The sequence below is a fragment of the Aspergillus mulundensis genome (genome assembly GCF_003369625.1).
Source record: "Aspergillus mulundensis strain DSM 5745 chromosome Unknown scaffold_6, whole genome shotgun sequence".
NCBI lineage: Eukaryota > Fungi > Ascomycota > Eurotiomycetes > Eurotiales > Aspergillaceae > Aspergillus > Aspergillus mulundensis.
In genome coordinates, this window is record NW_020797894.1 from 2,361,523 (window position 1) to 2,378,988 (window position 17,466).

The window sequence follows — 17,466 nt, forward strand, 5'->3', positions numbered from 1 at the left end:
CAGAGTCTGAGTACCGCATTGCATTGCATTGCATTGTATTGCAATCCCCGCATTTGTACCCGAGCACTATACTACAGTCTGTCCCATTGCCTCCCTACCTACCCCTTCATCTCACCTTCTTTTCTCCAGCTCAAGCTATCTATCTCCTACCATACCATATCGTCCCCTACCTAGGTCCTAGGTCCTAGGTCCTAGGTTCCTGGTCTTCTGGTTCTAGTACATCGGACCACCTACCACACCCAGCCAACCCTCCGCGTAGATCATGCTCCTGCACCCCACAAGACAAAGTTAACTAGCACGCCCGCTAGCGCCAGTAGTGCGTTCCAGCTAGGTGTCCACACCCTGCACTCTACTCGAGTCTCGGTTTAGTTAGTCCTCCGTCGGTGCCACGAGGGCCAAGGCCAGCACCGCGGAGCACGTTGCTCTGCACGCTGCCGGATGCAGTTAACACACTCGTCAAGGTTGGTGGCTGCACTGACAGCAAGCGAAGCAGGAAATCTCTGCCGATAATATACGTACTCTGGGGTTGATGCACTTACCGCAATAAGGATAAGTTACGCTGTAGGTATACTTGCTCTGCGCCCTGCTCTGCTATTGGTCGTCCCTTCGCTCGGTGCGGCCAACCAATCAGAGAGCCCAGATGAGCCGAGGCGATTGTGCATCTTTTCTCTTTATTCTTTCCACGCCCGACGTTTCTCCGGTTCCGATTGCATGCCAGGAACTGGTTCTTCCCATTGACTAAGAGTACATTCCATGGATGACGCTGTTGCGGAATCAATGATTGTCAGACCCGGCGCTCTGGGACCGCATTAGGTACGGCCGCCGGCCGGTAGGCACATCATCAGCCCTGGGACGGGCGCACATCATTTGCCACTGCAGGTGGGCTGGTGATTGGTTCGCATGGGGATTTGCAGCGAATGGGGAGGTGAGCTATACGTGAGGCCAGTATTGCAGGCCGGGGGTAGAATAGACAGGGTATATTCTTCTTTGGTATCTGCGTAGCTAGGGCGCTTTCTACCTAATGTGAGGCTCTAGGTCAAGACATGTATACTGTATTCCCATATGTTCAAACGTGCCAGATTCGGATTCGCCTATCAAGAGCTGGAGCGCACTGTACCCAACGTATCCTGTAATAGTATTGTTTAACTTAGACATGGACGGACCTGGAGTAGAGTACTCCATGGAGCTGACAATGCATGAGCGATTAAGAAGAGCTTCACTACTGCTATGGTACCCATGGTATGTCAAAAGTGCAGCGCGGAGATACTCGATATTCCCTCACGAAGGTATTCGGTACGCCTTGGAGGCTGGAGCTGGATCACTGCTTGCCACACGGTGTCGGTGCGTTCCCAACTCAGTAAACACTCCGTATCTCGAACCGATCATCGAGCCTCAACGGTCGACCTTTGACGGTTCACCCTGGACCTGGAGATGTTTCGGCTTTCCGCATGAGCTCTGTGGCCCATGGAGTGGTTCGTACTATACATGTTCCTCGCCTCGAGCTCTAATCAGTGGTTAATGGTTGGTGGTTTAGTTAGTGGTGGTGGCTGATCTGCAATCCCGTCGCACCTGCGTTTTATCTGGATCCAGTTCAATAGAAGTGTCCGTCTTCATTTTACTCGTTCTTATTGCATAGCCACGTGCAGGCGGACGGGAGATGACGCCCGGATCGTCTCTACTATAGCCTCAAGCCTCAAGCCCGCTTACGTGAAGCCCGGATAGAAAGTCTGGTACATACTACTTGTCACTTCGCTGAGCCCGACCGCCTTGGTGGCGGTTGGTCAGCTCCACCCTAATAAATACACCACCTTAATAATAATTATAAATTTTAATCGCGTTAAGTAACTTTAAATATTTATAACTTTACTATTTTTTAAAATATTAACCCTTATTATAAATAAATTAAAAATTTAAAAGGCGCTTTTTAAATATACCTAAAAAAAACGTGTTAATCTTACTATTAAAATAGCAAAAGTTATAAAAAATTAAAATATTAATTATTAGCGCCTATAATAATATATTAATAATATAAAACTAGTTTTAAAGTATTATAGGCCCGGGAGCTTGCTTAATAATATATAAAAAGCTATTTTTTTAAAATTTATAAAAAAATAAAATAATATAGGTGTTTTAATAATTTTTAGCATGGTTAAAAGTATTATAAAAAAAATTTTAATATAGCTATACTAAGGCTAGTTTAAATAACTTACTATTTTTAAAATTAGGCCTAACTAGGCATACTACTTTATAAAGTTAAAAAAAAAGTTTTTTAAGTTAAAAAAAAAGGTAAAAAAAAAAGCGTGTAAAAAAAATAAAAACCCCGGGGTTATTTTTTATTAATTTAATAAAATATATTAAATTATTAAAGCGCATGGTATATAAAATAAAAATATTTATAATATAAATAAAATTAGGTTTTTTATAGGCCAGGGGAGGTGTTTAAAAACTATTTATATATATTATTTTAATTATATTTTTTTATAAACTTTAAATTAAAGTAGTAGCTTATTACCTTAGTAAAGTATATTTTTATAAATAGCTATATTTTATTACTACTTATAATTATATTAAAAAAGGTTTTCTTACTTAAATAAATTACTAAAATAAATTTACTTAATAACTAGCTTATAAATTAAATTATTTTAGGTTATATAAATAAAAAGTATACCTATAAATAATTTAGGTATTTTATTAAAATTATAAAGGCATGGCAGTAAGGTATATAATACTTTTTAATTTTTAATTATTATAAAAGTTATATTTTTTATAAAATAACCCTACTTGCAGTAAAAAAAATTATACTACTTTTTTTATTATTATACCTAACTTACCTTTTTTAACCTTTTAATTTAATATTATTTTAGTAATTAAAAAAGGTTTATATAAATTATATTAACAAGCACTTTTATATTAAAAATTAATATTATAATAAAGTCTATTTTCTTAATAATATTAAGGTAATTAAAAAAATAGCCTATACCAAGCAGGTTATTATATAAGGTTAAATAAAAACTAGCCTTTTTTTACTAAATTTTAATTATATTTTAAAAAGAATTAGAGCGCTAGATTATTTAAAAAAACCTTTTTTAATACTTAATACTAAAGGTAAGTAAATTATTAAAAATATTACTAATATTAAGCCTTTAAAAACTTTTAAATTAGCTACTAAAACCCCTTTAAAAAATATAATTTTTATAATATTAAAAACTATCCGCTTAACACGCTGTAATATTAAATTAATTAAAAAATAATATATTAAACTTTTTTACTTTTTAATAATTTAGCGCCTTATCCACGGGGTATTATATTAATTTAAAAATCTTGCTTTAATAAAAAAGTAATTAAATAAATAATTAGCTAAAAAGTAAAAGCCTTATAACTAAAAATGCTTAAAAAAGTAATTTAAAAAAATAATTAATTACCTTATAATTAAGAATATAAAAAATTATATTAATAAAAAGGTAAAAAAATATATTAATAAGCTATTTAGTAAGCAGGCTACAAAAAAAATAAAATTAATAAAAAATATACTTTAAATAATAAAAAAAAAATTAATAATATACTAAATAAAGCACTATTTATTAAAAATTAAAATAAGTTTATTAAAAACTTTATATAGCTTTATTTTATTAAAATATTATTATTTAAAGGTTTTACTAGTATAATAATAAATATTAAGGCGGCATGCTTAACACACGTTAATTTATATAATTTTTAAATTATTAATTTAATATTAATATAGCTAATTTATGTATACCTAAAAATTAGCCTTATTTATTTTATTTTATAATAGCTACTATTTTAATTAAAAAAATAAGTTTTAAATAGCTTTATGTTAATAATTTTTTTATTAAGGTGGTGTATTTATTAGGGTGGAGCTAACCAACCGCCACCAAGGCGGTCGGGCTCAGCGAAGTGACGAGTATACTCCTTATGAGATACGCAGATTGGAGCGGTTATTGTTTGTCTTGGTGTAATTTCCCCGGCAATGATGGTGTAATGGCGATGGGCACGACATGATTCAGAGCCTGCGCTAGGGGTGCAAGCCCTAAAGCTAAAGGGATCTGCGTTCTAGGCTGGAGCGGGAACATCGGGTTCTGGTTGGGATTGTTGGAGAGGTGTCGGCTAGAGGAATGCATCGTGCTAGATTCTGTTATGATGGTTGGGTACGTAGTTGAATCCTGTAGTATTCCAAGGTTGACGATGCTCGGGATGGGCAATGGCATCAATAGACCATATCACAGTATACGCTGTATTATTGCACTTCGCTATATTAATACTCCTAGTCGGCGAGAAGCAGAATATATTACGCTGTGCCTGCTATGCCTCCTTACAAAATAGAAGGTGGTACACAACAAGAATTCAGATGGATTATCTTAATGGGCCTTGCTGGGAACAGTATACTGACTCGGACTCTTCTACTAGCAACTCAAGACAGCTTGACTCGTTTCTTTGTTGCTTGCCACTATCAGTCACTTCGTACGCAGGGGGCAATGGCAGAAATATATTATTGTATCATGCAAGGCATCATGGCGTAAGAGGTTGAGCAGAGCAATTGCACAAGGATATTGCGTTTGATACATTATGCATTGCTTCATATTAATTCGCTCTGCTTCTCTAAGAGCATATAGATCATAGATTCCAAGATAAATGCTAACATGGCTCACGCCTGTATGCATATACCTATCAATGGTCCTTGACATCGCCATGACAACAGTCTGAGATAGAAATAAACTAGGTATGAATACTTTGCTGTACTCCGCAGTAGACTCTGCAAGTCTCCTAGCTCATTGATCAAAATTGCTCCAGAGATTTTACCTGCACTCAACCCGTCCTTCAATCTTGCCACCCTGGAAAAGCAACACCTTAAACATATAACGACCGCCAGGTGCAGTTCACGCTAATATCATAGCCCCGTCTACTATATCTGCAACGCAAGAGGCAAATATCAAACAAAACACCTACCGCTGTTGGCTGTCCAAACCAGCGCATTGCCCGCCTTGTCTTGAAGTATTAGTACACAGCTCCCCATCCCCGCTCCAACATTCCGTCGAGTTTGTGCGTTAGGATGATTACAAGTGCTCTTGTCTACCGATTCCTTTCTCCCATTCAACCTAGGACCGCTTCGCTGAATCTACTCTTGGACGCGGTGGCACTGGCAAAACCAGCCAGCCCCCTTGCCTTCAGATCTCCTAACCCCTCACGCAAGCAAAATACGAAGGAAATACGAGCTCGAAGCTCGAAGCAGAATCCATAGGAATGCAGACAATGGATGCGTGAGGGGAGATGGTCCATGGAGGCGTCCCTGAAACATGGGAGTCTGCCACAGGCACCGGCAGAGGGACCCAAAAACGCCAGCCACTGGATATGTAATTTGACGGGTGGCACTGGCCATTATCACGCCTTATAGTGCTGCCCTGGTTACTTACTTGATACAATCGGGGTCCAGGAGTATACTACCAGTTCCTTACGTAGGACTTCGACCTAGACCAGGTGGAAAGGGATACTGCCAACCAGCCCGCACGCATCATGGTATCCCTCGGCCTCTTCTCACGAAGCGTGAGGTACACCATAACTACTACCATACCACAGAACGCATGCGGAAGATACAAGCAGGACACCTGGGCCCGGGGTGTTCCCGTGCCCACATCACCTAGACTACCTGGTGCAGATCCTGCTGCAGAAGTCGAGTCCAGAGGACGAGTGTGGCATGTGCCCGTGGACGGATCAACCCTCGCATGGTTCGCGAGTCACGACAGCGCACCTCCATATTCTGCAATCATTCTTGCATATGCAGACGGTAGACCCGAGAGAGCGGAACCCCCGGAAAGGTCAAACATGGCACTGGCAGACCCATTTGCTTGGATGTGGTCGTGTCATTGGGTGCCGGCTGAGCTTGACCCAGGGAATAAGTCCGGATCAGCGGAGACAGGGCTGGCCGATGTCGGAGGGGCAATGGTGAGGTATAGGCATAGGGGAGACGAGATTGGCGAGTACGAAGTGAATAGTAGATAATAGTTTATGGGGATGTCTTAGTAGTATACTTGGGTAGGCTCTATGGATGATGCTCATTTCGTTTACTGGGTGTTTGAGGTTTGTACTCTTGTTGTTGAAAGACGCCTAGTTGCGACCGGGTGTGTGACGTATGCAAGGCTAGATGAGAAGGGTACCTAGGTACCTATAGCGAGTTAGACTCGAGGTCGACTACAGGCCCTGAGTACACAGTACTTGAGCGATTGTCTAGCATGTCGACGGAGATTCAACATGAAAACAAAACAACAAATCAAATTCAGTCTGCCAACGTAAATACACTGCATGAATATCAAACATCCACCAAATTCACTTCACCGAGATCAAGTAACCGAATGTCTCTTCTTCATCTCCTGAATCGCCAACCCAACCAGGCCCTTCACATTACCAGCCGCCGTGATCTCAGACAGAGGGATCTGGACCCCGAGTCGTTTCCTCGCCCAAGCCCGCGCCTCGATCGCAATGAGCGAGTCGATGGGGATATTCCCCATCGCTTTGAGGTCCTGTTTCCCGGCAACGTCGCTCTTCCCTCCCTTCGCCTTGGCCGGTGACTTGATCATGTATCCGGCTTTCCTGATGAGGAACTCCTCGGTTGAGGGGCGGTTCAGCATCTCCGGATCTGCCTCGACCTGCGCAACAAAGTCCACGATGTCGTCGGCTTCGCCGGAGCTATCTTGCATGCGCTGGGCTCTGTTGGAGAGGATGGACATGCGGGTATCGCCGGTTCGATGGGCCCAGGGGGCTACTGAGACGAGGCCAAAGACTATATGATGGAGGTCGTAGCGGCTGCCATTGTCCTCGGTGGATTTGGATTTGGCCTTGGACTTGGACGAGTGATAGATCAGGGCCTCGACGGCGTCGAGGACTTCCTGCTCCTTGGTAAAGCGCCACTCGAAGCGGCCGCTGAAGTTTTTGACTATCTCAGGGCTGCGGCTGACATAGCCGATGTCTGCGACCGGGCCTAGGTCAAGGACGGACGCGGGCTGGCCGAGGGAGTGGCGGTGTCTGGCTAGGGCGTGGATGAAGCTGTTGGCGGCGGAGTAGTTGCACTGCCCGGCCATGCCAGTGACGCCTGCGATGGAGCCAAACATGAGGAAGAAGTCGAGGGGTGTGTCTTGGAAAGCCTGGTGTAGGTTCCAGGTGCCGTGGGCTTTGGCTGCCAGTGGGACTGTCCAGTCTTCAAAGGTCATACGTTCTAGACTTGTATCCTAGAGACATGTGTTAGCATGGACTCCGTAGCTTAGAGCAAGGTCTGTTTGCGTACCCTCAGAGCTAGGGCCAGTTGAACGACTCCCTTGACCGGCTTGGGGCTCTGGGATATAGTCCTCTGCACATCATGAGTCTCCGACGCGGTGCCCTTGACATATACCACCCGGCAACCCTGACACTTAAGTTCCTCTGCAAATGCTTGATGGTCCTCGCCTTCACCTGCACTCGGTGAGAGATACAACAGACAGCGGGCGCCCCTCTCAACCATCCAGTTGGAGAGAGCGCGGCCCAGTCCACCCAGCCCACCGCACAGGAGATACGCATTGTCGGGAGAAAAGCTAACCTGAGCGCGAGTATCTTTGGTGGGAAGCTCACTCAAATCATCCGGCATTCGGACCAGGATTTTGCCCATATGCTGACCTATCTGCATATACCGGAAGGCGTCGGCGACGTCGGCGGCCGCAAAGCAGGATACCGGCGATACAGCACCAACAAGTCCTTTTTTAACTGAATCGGAGCTGGCTGGGATCAGTAAAGTGCGCGATAGATGTGTGGCCAACGTACAACTCAGCCGAGCTATCCAGTGTTGCCTCGTCCATGTACTCTCCTAGGTCAACGGTGACAAACGACCTCCGACCGACAAAGTGCTTCATCGGGAGCATCGCGTCTGCAAGCACATCACGTCTACTAATGTCGAACATTGTTCCGCCAGGTGCGACGCACTTCCACGATGTCCGGAGCAATTCGCCGCTCAAGGAGCTGAGGACAATGTCTGCTCCGCGGCCGTCGGTCTCGCGCATGAGGTCGGCGTAGAATGATGAGTCGCGCGAATGGAAGATATGCGACCGTCTAATACCGAAGGTGTCGACCAAGTACTGTGCTTTCTCATCATTGCCGACCGTCGCATATATCTTCTGTCTGTTAGCATTGTGAGAAACATCGAGAGGCACGCCTTACCTTTGCGCCAACCCCTTTGCAAATTCTGATGGCCGCGATACCGACGCCTCCAGCCGCTGCGTGGATTAAAACAGACTGCAGCAGGATAAGTCAGAAGCGAACGCGAGTTGAGAATCTGGCAAGCCCACCTGTCCTCGGCGAAGATTCCCAAGCCTTAGGAGGCATACAGCTGCTGTTAGTGAGACGATTGGCGACGTTGCCCCTTCCTCCAACGACCACTCTGCAGGCAGTGGAATAACCTTTGCAGCGGGGACAGTAACATGTGTTGCGAAGCAGCCTGGGCCCAGGAAAATTACTCGATCTCCTTTGCGAAGCTTGGACACTCCAGGGCCGACCGAGTCGATGACTCCACTGCCTTCGAGACCGAGCTGCTCAGGAGATGCGATGAGGCCTAGGGCGGTAATAATGTCCTTGATACTGTTTAGCAGTTATTCTTCAGTGCGTGAGCTTCCGTGACTTGCCTTGAAGTTCAATCCAACATATGCCACCTTGATACGAACTTCATCCTTACCAGGGGCAGCCGGGTTGTCTTCCCTCCAGAACATCGAGTCTATAAGACCCGTGGATTCAATACCTAGCCGTCTTGGAACAATATCCTTCGCAGGTCTCTGAAGCTCGGTCTCCGTATCGGTAGCCTCATACCTACTGACGTGGACTACTCCATCGACGAGGGCATATTCGTCCCTCCTCGAGTCCTCCTCAGTCGAGCAATTCCGGCGCCAATGGTCGTGGACTTTCAGAAGATGAGAGACAGAATTCCCGTCAATGTCGTCAATGTCAAACATCGAGAGAAACTTGCCCTCGGAATGAGATTCGGCATGCAAGGCTCGCAAAAACCCGTGAATCAGGCCGTAGCGAGGATCGCCGGATGTGATTTGAGACATTCTGGTAACCCACAGGACATGCTTAACTAGAGGGCTAAGTAGGAAGTCCTTCAACTGCTGGAATGTGTCTTCCGTCACATTGAAAAGAAAAGGCTCTGTTGCGTCGAGAAGTGAGATTACGATCCCTTCAGCCTGTGGCGGGCGACCGAGAGAGCACATGTTGACCTGATACCCCTTGTCGGAGAAGTACCTTTCGACGTCCACTACCCATGGGCAATGCGGCTCCTGGACAAGCAAGTTGACTGTCTGATCTTCCGAGGGTGGCAATGGACAGGTCGATACTAGGTTAACCATCTGACTCTCCTCGTGGATGGCAAAGTCGATGCCGTCGAATCCCACTGCTGTCAGCTCCTGCCTCCAACGATCAACCGGCACGTAAGGTTTATCCACTCGCTGGTCGTTCTCCCCAACCCACCAGCCGGGCAGTAAACCCTGTCTAACATTAGCATGGTCCAACAGACCAAGGCGGATGGGTGACGAACGAATATGTACTCGGCTATCGCAAATTCTTCGAGGATACGTTAGATTATCCGACATATGCACGTATCAAGACAACTTACCTTCACCTATCTCCTGAAGGAACAAACGGCCACCAGGGGCGAGGAGGGATTTGAGGTTGGCCAGGGAGCGTTTGAGACTAGGTGTGGCGTGAACGACCTAAAAGAGAAGTGTGAGCCGCAAGCAAATAGAAGATCATGGCTGGAGACAGACGTTGGAAGCTATAATCAGATCGTAAGTTCCTAGCTTATACCCCTGCTGTGCGGGATCCTCGTTAATATTGAGCACAGCGTATTCCATGGCATCGAACTTGGAAAAGCGCTCCTTAGCTGCTGCCAGGAACCCGGCAGATACATCAGTGAATGTATACCTCGCATACATTCGACTCCCATCCGGTGCATGGAGATATTCTAGAAAGCGAGCCGTTGCGCCACCAGTGCCAGCCCCGACTTCAAGGATGTTGAGCTCAGGATTTGAGTGACCTAGAATGGCAAAGAACTGCTGACAAGAGTCGAAGGAGAGGACAAAATCATAGACCTGCTTCAAGCCATCGTCTTCCATCAGGAGGTGCAGCGCGTTACTAGTCCCGTCAAGCACGCCCACAATATTATCCAGAAGTCGTTGAATGCAGGCCAGCAAGGGCGCAATGACAGGGAACTGATCCGCCTGATCACGCAACCAGTTTGTCAATTCGAGAGAATTCGACGAGTCAAATGGACAGTCCGGTGCATACCCATAGTCAGACAAACGCCAAGTGCTCTGCTTCGCGATCCGGCTCTCGCTCATCATAAGCCATCGCTTGTACTTCAGCAGGTGCTCTTCTGTAGGCTCCACATCCTTCGCTCGTCTTGCAGATTCCAGTATGTAAAGATCGACAACTCGGTTTCGCAGCTCGCTGTCCTGGGTCATCGGAGGTGGTGGTTTCGCTAGGGCTTTGGGAGACAAGAAATCAATATGCGGCATCCAGGCCGGTCTGGTTGCGAGCTCGCTGTCTTGTTGCAACGATCCATCGTCCCCAAGGACGTGGAGTCTCATGCCTTTGATGGAGAGGACCGTTTCTTCATCCGCCGAGGCACCAAGGTCTCCAAGTACGAAGTTCCCGTTGCCTAGGTCTGCTTGGGCTTGGACACACAGTTCCTCTGCCTCCGGACCGATGAATATGTCCTCAAAAAGCACTGGAAGACTGCGAATGTTGATGTTTCGGGCGAGGCCATGGAACATGGCGACTGATATTACCTGGAGGCACCGATCGATTGTGGTCGGGTGCATCACATACCGACTGGGAGATACCTTGGTCGTCTTGACCGTCGCCGTGGCCTCGTGCCGGATTGGATCGCCGTAGACATCGTCTAACCCGCGGAACTCTCGGTTGTAATCCATTCCTACCTCTCTTAAGGCCTTGTACCAAGCGGTGGAAGCCACCCTCCTCTTGAGCTTGGTTTTCTCCTCTAGTGGCATGCTGGAAGAAGCTGATGGCGGCGCTATCCGGACTTGGCCCACGCAGAGCCGGATCGCCTCTCCAGCTTGAACTGCGGTAATAGAGAACTCGTGCCAGTCTGAATCCTGGATATCCGAAATCCGAACTGGGCGTAGGTTGGTGATGAGCTCTACGCACTCATTGGTATCGAGGAAGAGGGCGTATTTCAACAGGAGATGGCTGATCTGGTAACTGACATTTGGCTTCGAGGTGAGTTGCTGGATAGCCTCTCCAGCCATGGCAATGTATCCAGCACCGGGAAACAAAGTCTTGCCCATGATCCGGTGTCCGTACAGCCACGGAGCGTCGTCAAGCACGAGGTTGTTCCGCCATGATGGTTCGATGTCTGTGGCGCCCAGCACCCGCGAGCCCAGCAACTCATGGTGAGGGTATTTGCGGAGTCTCCAAGCCTCGACTGCCGGTGTTTGATCCCAGTGCCTAGTATCGTGCTGCCAGGGGTAAGGGGGTAGATCTACGAGGAGGCTGCCTTTGCCGTTAACCGCGCTAAGGTTGACCGGTACGCCTAAATTATAGAGGTTCCCTGCCGTGTAGAGTACCGATGTGGTCGGATCCTCTCCTCGTACTAGCGATGCGACATAGAAGCACGATTCGCCGCGCTGGTGCTCCGATAGGATCTGTCGCAGCGGTCCAGACAGGGCTGAGTGTGGTCCGATCTCCAAGAAGACGCGCCTTGTATCCTCTTCCTCCGACTCCAATATGGCGCGAGTTGCCGTTAAGAAGAGGACGGGCGACTCTAAGTTCTGACGCCAGTATCCTGCACCCAGCTCGGTAGGGTCGGTAATTTTCTTCCCTGTGACAGAAGAGAAGAAGGGCAGCATTGATAATTCGTCGTTTGCCGATAGTCCATGCAATGACACCTCGTAGTCCTCACCGGCATCCTGCATATGGGCGGAGTGGTATGCTTTATCGACGCGAAGTATCCGGCAGAGGGCATCGGGATCATCCGATTTGATATTGTCGACGATGCAATTGAGTTCGTCGAAATCGCCGGATAGTGTCACACTATGCTGGCTGTTTTCGCATGCGATGACAACACCGTCGACCAGGTAGGGGGTGACTTGCTCACGACCCAAACTCACAGCCGCCATTCCGCCTTTCCGAGTCACTTTGTTCAAGATCTTCCCTCTGTGGTAGGCAATAATTATCGAGTCTTCCGCCGTGATCGCCCCGGCAGCATAGGCAGCAGCTATCTCTCCGCTGGAATGGCCGATGACGGAAGCCGGCGCAATTCCCCATCTTGCAAGGAGGTTCACGAGGCCGATCTGAACAGCACAGCATAACGGCTGGGCAAGCTCGGCGCGGTTGAATTCATCTGGGGCGCTGTTCTTGGAAAGGAGATCCTTCAATCTCCAAGCGGGCGGCCGGTCCAGGTGTTCGAGAGCGCGGTCGAGCTGCTCAATGCTTCTTCGGAACCCCTCAAAAGTCTCAATCAGCGCTTTCCCCATCGCTGGCCACTGTGCGCCTTGTCCGGTAAAGACGAATGTAACTTCCGGGGTCGCTTTGCAGTCCGCAGTCCCGACATGGAAGGAGCCACTCTCGCGGGCCTCCGTCTCGAGAAGGAACGCCCGCTGTGCCAGATGCTCCCGTCGCTCCCCAAGGGTAAAGGCCAGATCTGCAAGATTGTTGGGGTTTTCTTTGACGTATATCTCGATGTCTGCTATTCGCCTCGCAAGCGACTTCTCACTATTGGCGGACACTACCAGCAGCCGCGGATGCGACAGACTAGTAGCGAGGCCATTGCGTGCATTATTCAAGCCAAGCGAGGATGCGGAATCAAGGATGACCTACGGGCGGGTTAGCAGGATCGCCAGTATGTGGAGGTGGAAACTAACATGCACGTTTGTGCCTCCAACACCGAAGTTGTTGACACTGATCCTCTCTTTACGATCTGCCGGCCAGGGCAGCTCCTCCTTGGGAACTGTGAGGTTTGCGCTTTCGAAGGGAACTGTGCAACCGGTCAGCGTCCCTTCTCCTTCGCTCGGGCAGGCATACTGTTGGGGTTCGGCTCGACCATGTGTATATGAGGCAGCACAGTCTTGTTTTCCAAAGACAGGACTGCTTTGATAAGACTGGTGAGCCCGGATGTCCCTTCGGAATGGCCAAAGTTTGGTTTCGTCTGACCTCGTCAGTTTCATCCCTTCCACGGTTTTCAATACTAACCGATCCAACATGGATTCCTTTAGGGAAGACCTTTGAAACTGCAGACATCTCCGCGGTATCGCCAGCCATTGTCCCCGTTCCATGACATTCGAAATAGGCGGTTTGGTCGGTGTCCTCAATTCCAGCCTTTTTGTATGCCTGTCTAATGAGCTCCTCCTGCGCCTCTGCCGAAGGGGTCGTCAATATCAAGGTGTGCCCGTCGTTATTAACTGTTGTTGCTCGAATGACTGCACGAACTGCATCACCATCCCGTATAGCCGCGTCTAGTGGTTTGACCAAGACGGCGTTCACAGCTTCTGCGCGTCCAAAGCCATCGGCTGAAGCGTCAAACGTCTTGCAGATTCCATCAGGAGACAAGACTCCGCTGGATGAGAGGCTCATGTGAAGCGTAGGGGTCAGGATGAGGTTCGCTCCGCCTACGATCGCCGACGAACACTCGCCAGAATACAGGGCCTGACAAGCTTCATGCAGCGCTACCATTGAGGCGGAGCAGGCAGTTTCGATCGACATGCTGGTTGCAGTCAGTACCATCCCTGCTGCATGAAACGTGAAACACCTACGTTGGGCCATGCAGGTCCAGGTTCCACGCGATGTAGCTGGACAAGAAGAAACTTCCTGCTGCAGCTCCGATCATTGGATTCCGCTGTTGACCATCCTTGAGCGTGAGCTCCGACCAATCGACCCCCCACGCTCCGATATAACAGCCCATCCTTTCCCCCCGGTATGTGGTCTTTCCAGCATTCTCCAGACACTCATAGACGACCTCCAGCAGAAGCCTCGCGCGAGGGTCGGATCCAGCGGCCTCCATGTCGGACGAACCAAAGAACGAGGCGTCCATCATGGAAATATCATCATCGAGGAAGTATGCCTTCTGCTGCCTCATCGAATACGCCACGTCTCCGTCGTTGTGGAAGCCGTCAATATTGAATCTGGACTCCGGTACTTCGCGCAGACCGTCTTTCTTTCCTCGCAAGAATTGGTACATGGAAGGAATGGAATTGACCCCACCAGGCAACCTTGCCGCCATGCCGATGATGGCAATGGGAGGAGGGCTTTCATGGTGGGTTCTCATGGCTACAGTTGTCTCAGCGATAGATGTGGGATGAGACAACGAATGGTGCGCGCTCTCAGCCTTCCTCTGTCCATCTGTATCCATCGGGTGTCGCGGAAAAGATAAGGATTTTGGCGGTTCTGCTGGCGAATCTCCAGCTGGAAATCATGTGGGAAAGGCACAAGTCACGCTTGTGACTCGGAACGTCGCTCGTTATATTCCTCGGGAGTTAATGCTGCGCGTCCGGATTCGCATGCCCGTCACAGTCGCACCGGGTGTGGGCATTTTGGCGGACAGAACGTGCTTCCAGCCTGCTTCATTGGACCCTGATCAAGGAAGATGTCGACATGCGTTACACTTTTGACCTCGTCAACTGCGCCAAACTCAATACTGGCTGCGTCAGCGCCATCTTGAAACTCTGTGTGGTTATCAATGGGACTGCACGACGTACGGTCGGATCCCTGCGCAACAATCCCGCGGTCCTTGTACGCCCCGGAAGGCTCAGCTTACTTTAAAGGACATCCGCCGTTGACCCCGCCACATGCATGGGCATGTTTGCCGAGGTACTGCGTTGTCCTCGAGACTTTGCTGACAATGGGCCTTATCAGCATTCCCGTCATTCAACCTCAAGGCTTCCAACTCCGTCTTCAGCGATAGTATGCCAGACGATATGGCAGACGATGACTATTTGCGTCGTTTTGAGGACGAAGTCGTTTTTCTCACCGGTGCCACCGGCAGCTTGGGCGGTTGTTTGCTGTACAAGCTGGCCCTGCGTCTGCCCACCAAGAAAATCTACGCCTTGTGCCGCGGATCCGTGAGCGATGCAGTTCGTAAATGGGAGTCTAGCATGCCGCAGCAGATCGACGATATCCTCGATACTGGAAAGGTCGAATTGATCACCGGCGATTTGTCCAAACCAGGCTTGGGACTCAATCCGGCCGTCCGCGAGAAACTGCGCAGTGAAGTCACGACAGTCATCAACACCGCTGCGAATATATCGCTTGTCGAGGAGCTCGAAAAGTCCGTCCGAGACAATTGCCAGACAGCAACTGCTCTTTTCGAAATGATCGCTGATTTTCCCCATGTCCGCTTGTTCATTCACTTCTCCAGCCTTGCTGTGAACGGTTTCCTGCCTGGAGGATCGATCGAAGAACGAATATATTCCCCTCCTGATTCTCCGGATGCAAATAAAGAAGCGTTAGGTCTTCCAGGCGCAGACTCCTCGAAACTGCAAAAGGACGATCGATACCTCTGGCCGTATGGGCAGGCCAAGCATCTAGCAGAACGGCTGCTCTTGCGTCAATCCTCATCGATCCCCGTACTTATTATTCGTCCGGCGGCCATTGGACCAGCAATCTCGGAGCCCTTTGCTCTATATGGTCCCGACAAAGCAATACCGATGCACACTCTGCTTCTATGCTTCAGCTTGACGGACCTCAGTCGGGTAGGGAATACCGACCGTCCTTTCGAAGAAGTTCCTGTCGATCTCGTGGCAAGCAGCTGTCTGCTTCACCTTGCTGCGAGAACAACAGGGGTCGTCCACTGCGCTTCGCAGCTGTATGTCCGTCGAACGGCGGCAGAGCTTATGGCCACCGCGAGGCAGTGCCTCTCAGCGCTGGAGATAACAGAGCTGTTCCGCAAACCGCGCCCTTCGACGGCCATCATGTGGCAGAGCAAGTATCACTTGGATAATATGGACGATGCGCCGGAGTTCCACGTTACGTGTGAGCGTTCAGAATATCAAAAACAAGTCACTGGTCCCCTCGCACTTGTCCCGGCGAACCATGATCCACATGCTCATATGGAGCGACGCATTCGAAGGATGTATCGGGCAATGCTAGATGGCAACCAGGAGTGATGCAATTCTGTCTCAACTCGCTTCTCGCGTCCGGCAGACATTTGTTTATACAGCGAATTCCATAGCTCTCGTTTCGCGTCCGTGCTGAGAATCGACGCGAATGATTAACTCAATTGGCAGTAGTTTGGATCACGCTGTGGTAGTAGCCGTAGCCAGCATGCTATTCCGTTGTTTGTATCACCAACTAGGTAGCAAGATGGCGTACAGCTGGGAGACCGACCGCTGTGGCACAGGGCCCGAGCAATGTAGCAGGTCGGACGTTTTTCTGATCCTTCGGAGAGAAACAAACCAGCTTTTGATGCTGGCAGATACCATTGTATCTCCCTGCCTCCCTCCTGATTCAGCTCTCCTTGCGCCAACGATCCATTGCCCGTCTCCAACTTGGCACAGAGCTTCTTTCCTTACCGAAAATAGTGACCGACCTCTTACCTGCCAAGTCATGCTTTGGGAATTGAGCTCAGGCTATTCTCCAGGCCTTCGAGAGAAATAGGTGTGGCATACACCTCTAGCGTCGCTCGGATCCCCTCGGGCAAAACAACCAAGCGTGTAAACGGGAGCAGGCATTCTCGCTAGAAATGAAGTATTGTAGACTGCGAGTGGCAGACCTCGTAGTGGAGATTGTTCAGCTTGTCTTGTGTCTTGTCGGAGAGATGAAAGATGAAAGCCAAGATGAACCGACGCGTTGCTGTCTGTCTGCACCGTCCACTAGGTAGGATATCGTCGCGGCAACAGTGAGTCGGTTGTTCGCTTGCTTTCTTGCTGGCGGGTATTTTCGCGCGTTGATTCTGCGAGTACCCACTTGTACCTATCGCGAAGGTCGGAGTTTGTGCCCGTGATGAGGCTTGTTGATGGGCTGAGAAGTTGTGTTTGGTGTCTTGCAAAATGGAAACCAGGAATTGTGCAATGATGGCAAAGGAGGTTGATTTTTGTATTATCAAATCAAATAAAAGACAGTCCTTCAGCAACAAGCATCATTGGTCTAGTGGTAGAATTCATCGTTGCCATCGATGAGGCCCGTGTTCGATTCACGGATGATGCATTGCATCTTCTATTTTTCTTATTTTTTTTTGCTTGCATTCAGCCGCCAACCAACCGTCAGTGCAGGATAGCGTTAGTATATCGTAGCCAGCCCACTGGTAGCTTCTTATTCAAAGGCATGGTAGACCATTGGACCAGTGTTTTTGTTACGGAGTATTCTCCAGCAAATTCTCCAAGGCATCACCCTGAGCGGAGCAAAATATATTTTCAACCCTCGGTAACAATCCAGCTCCGGTTTCAAAACACAATTCTGCCACAATAATCGCCTATCATTGCGTTTATA

General features: G+C 48.5%; 2 protein-coding genes across 2 annotated transcripts; one reads left to right on the forward strand and one right to left on the reverse strand.

Annotated features, from left to right (window-relative positions):
- Positions 1–6,353: 6,353 nt before the first annotated feature.
- DSM5745_06869 (putative Polyketide synthase (JCVI)) lies at positions 6,354–14,308 on the reverse strand (the record flags this gene model as incomplete). The annotated part of the gene is made up of 12 exons (XM_026748885.1): positions 6,354–7,238; positions 7,295–7,757; positions 7,804–8,150; positions 8,197–8,271; positions 8,325–8,606; positions 8,697–9,512; positions 9,563–9,588; positions 9,641–9,737; positions 9,792–12,860; positions 12,909–13,021; positions 13,128–13,747; positions 13,797–14,308. The coding sequence occupies 12 exons, from the start codon at positions 14,306–14,308 to the stop codon at positions 6,354–6,356; spliced, it is 7,305 nt and encodes a 2,434-aa protein (XP_026603189.1).
- Positions 14,309–14,957: 649 nt separating this feature from the next.
- On the forward strand, positions 14,958–16,145 carry DSM5745_06870 (Fatty acyl-CoA reductase; the record flags this gene model as incomplete). Its single annotated transcript, XM_026748886.1, has 1 exon — positions 14,958–16,145. One exon carries the CDS (start codon positions 14,958–14,960, stop codon positions 16,143–16,145), a length of 1,188 nt encoding a protein of 395 aa, XP_026603190.1.
- Between the last annotated feature and the right edge of the window lie 1,321 nt (positions 16,146–17,466).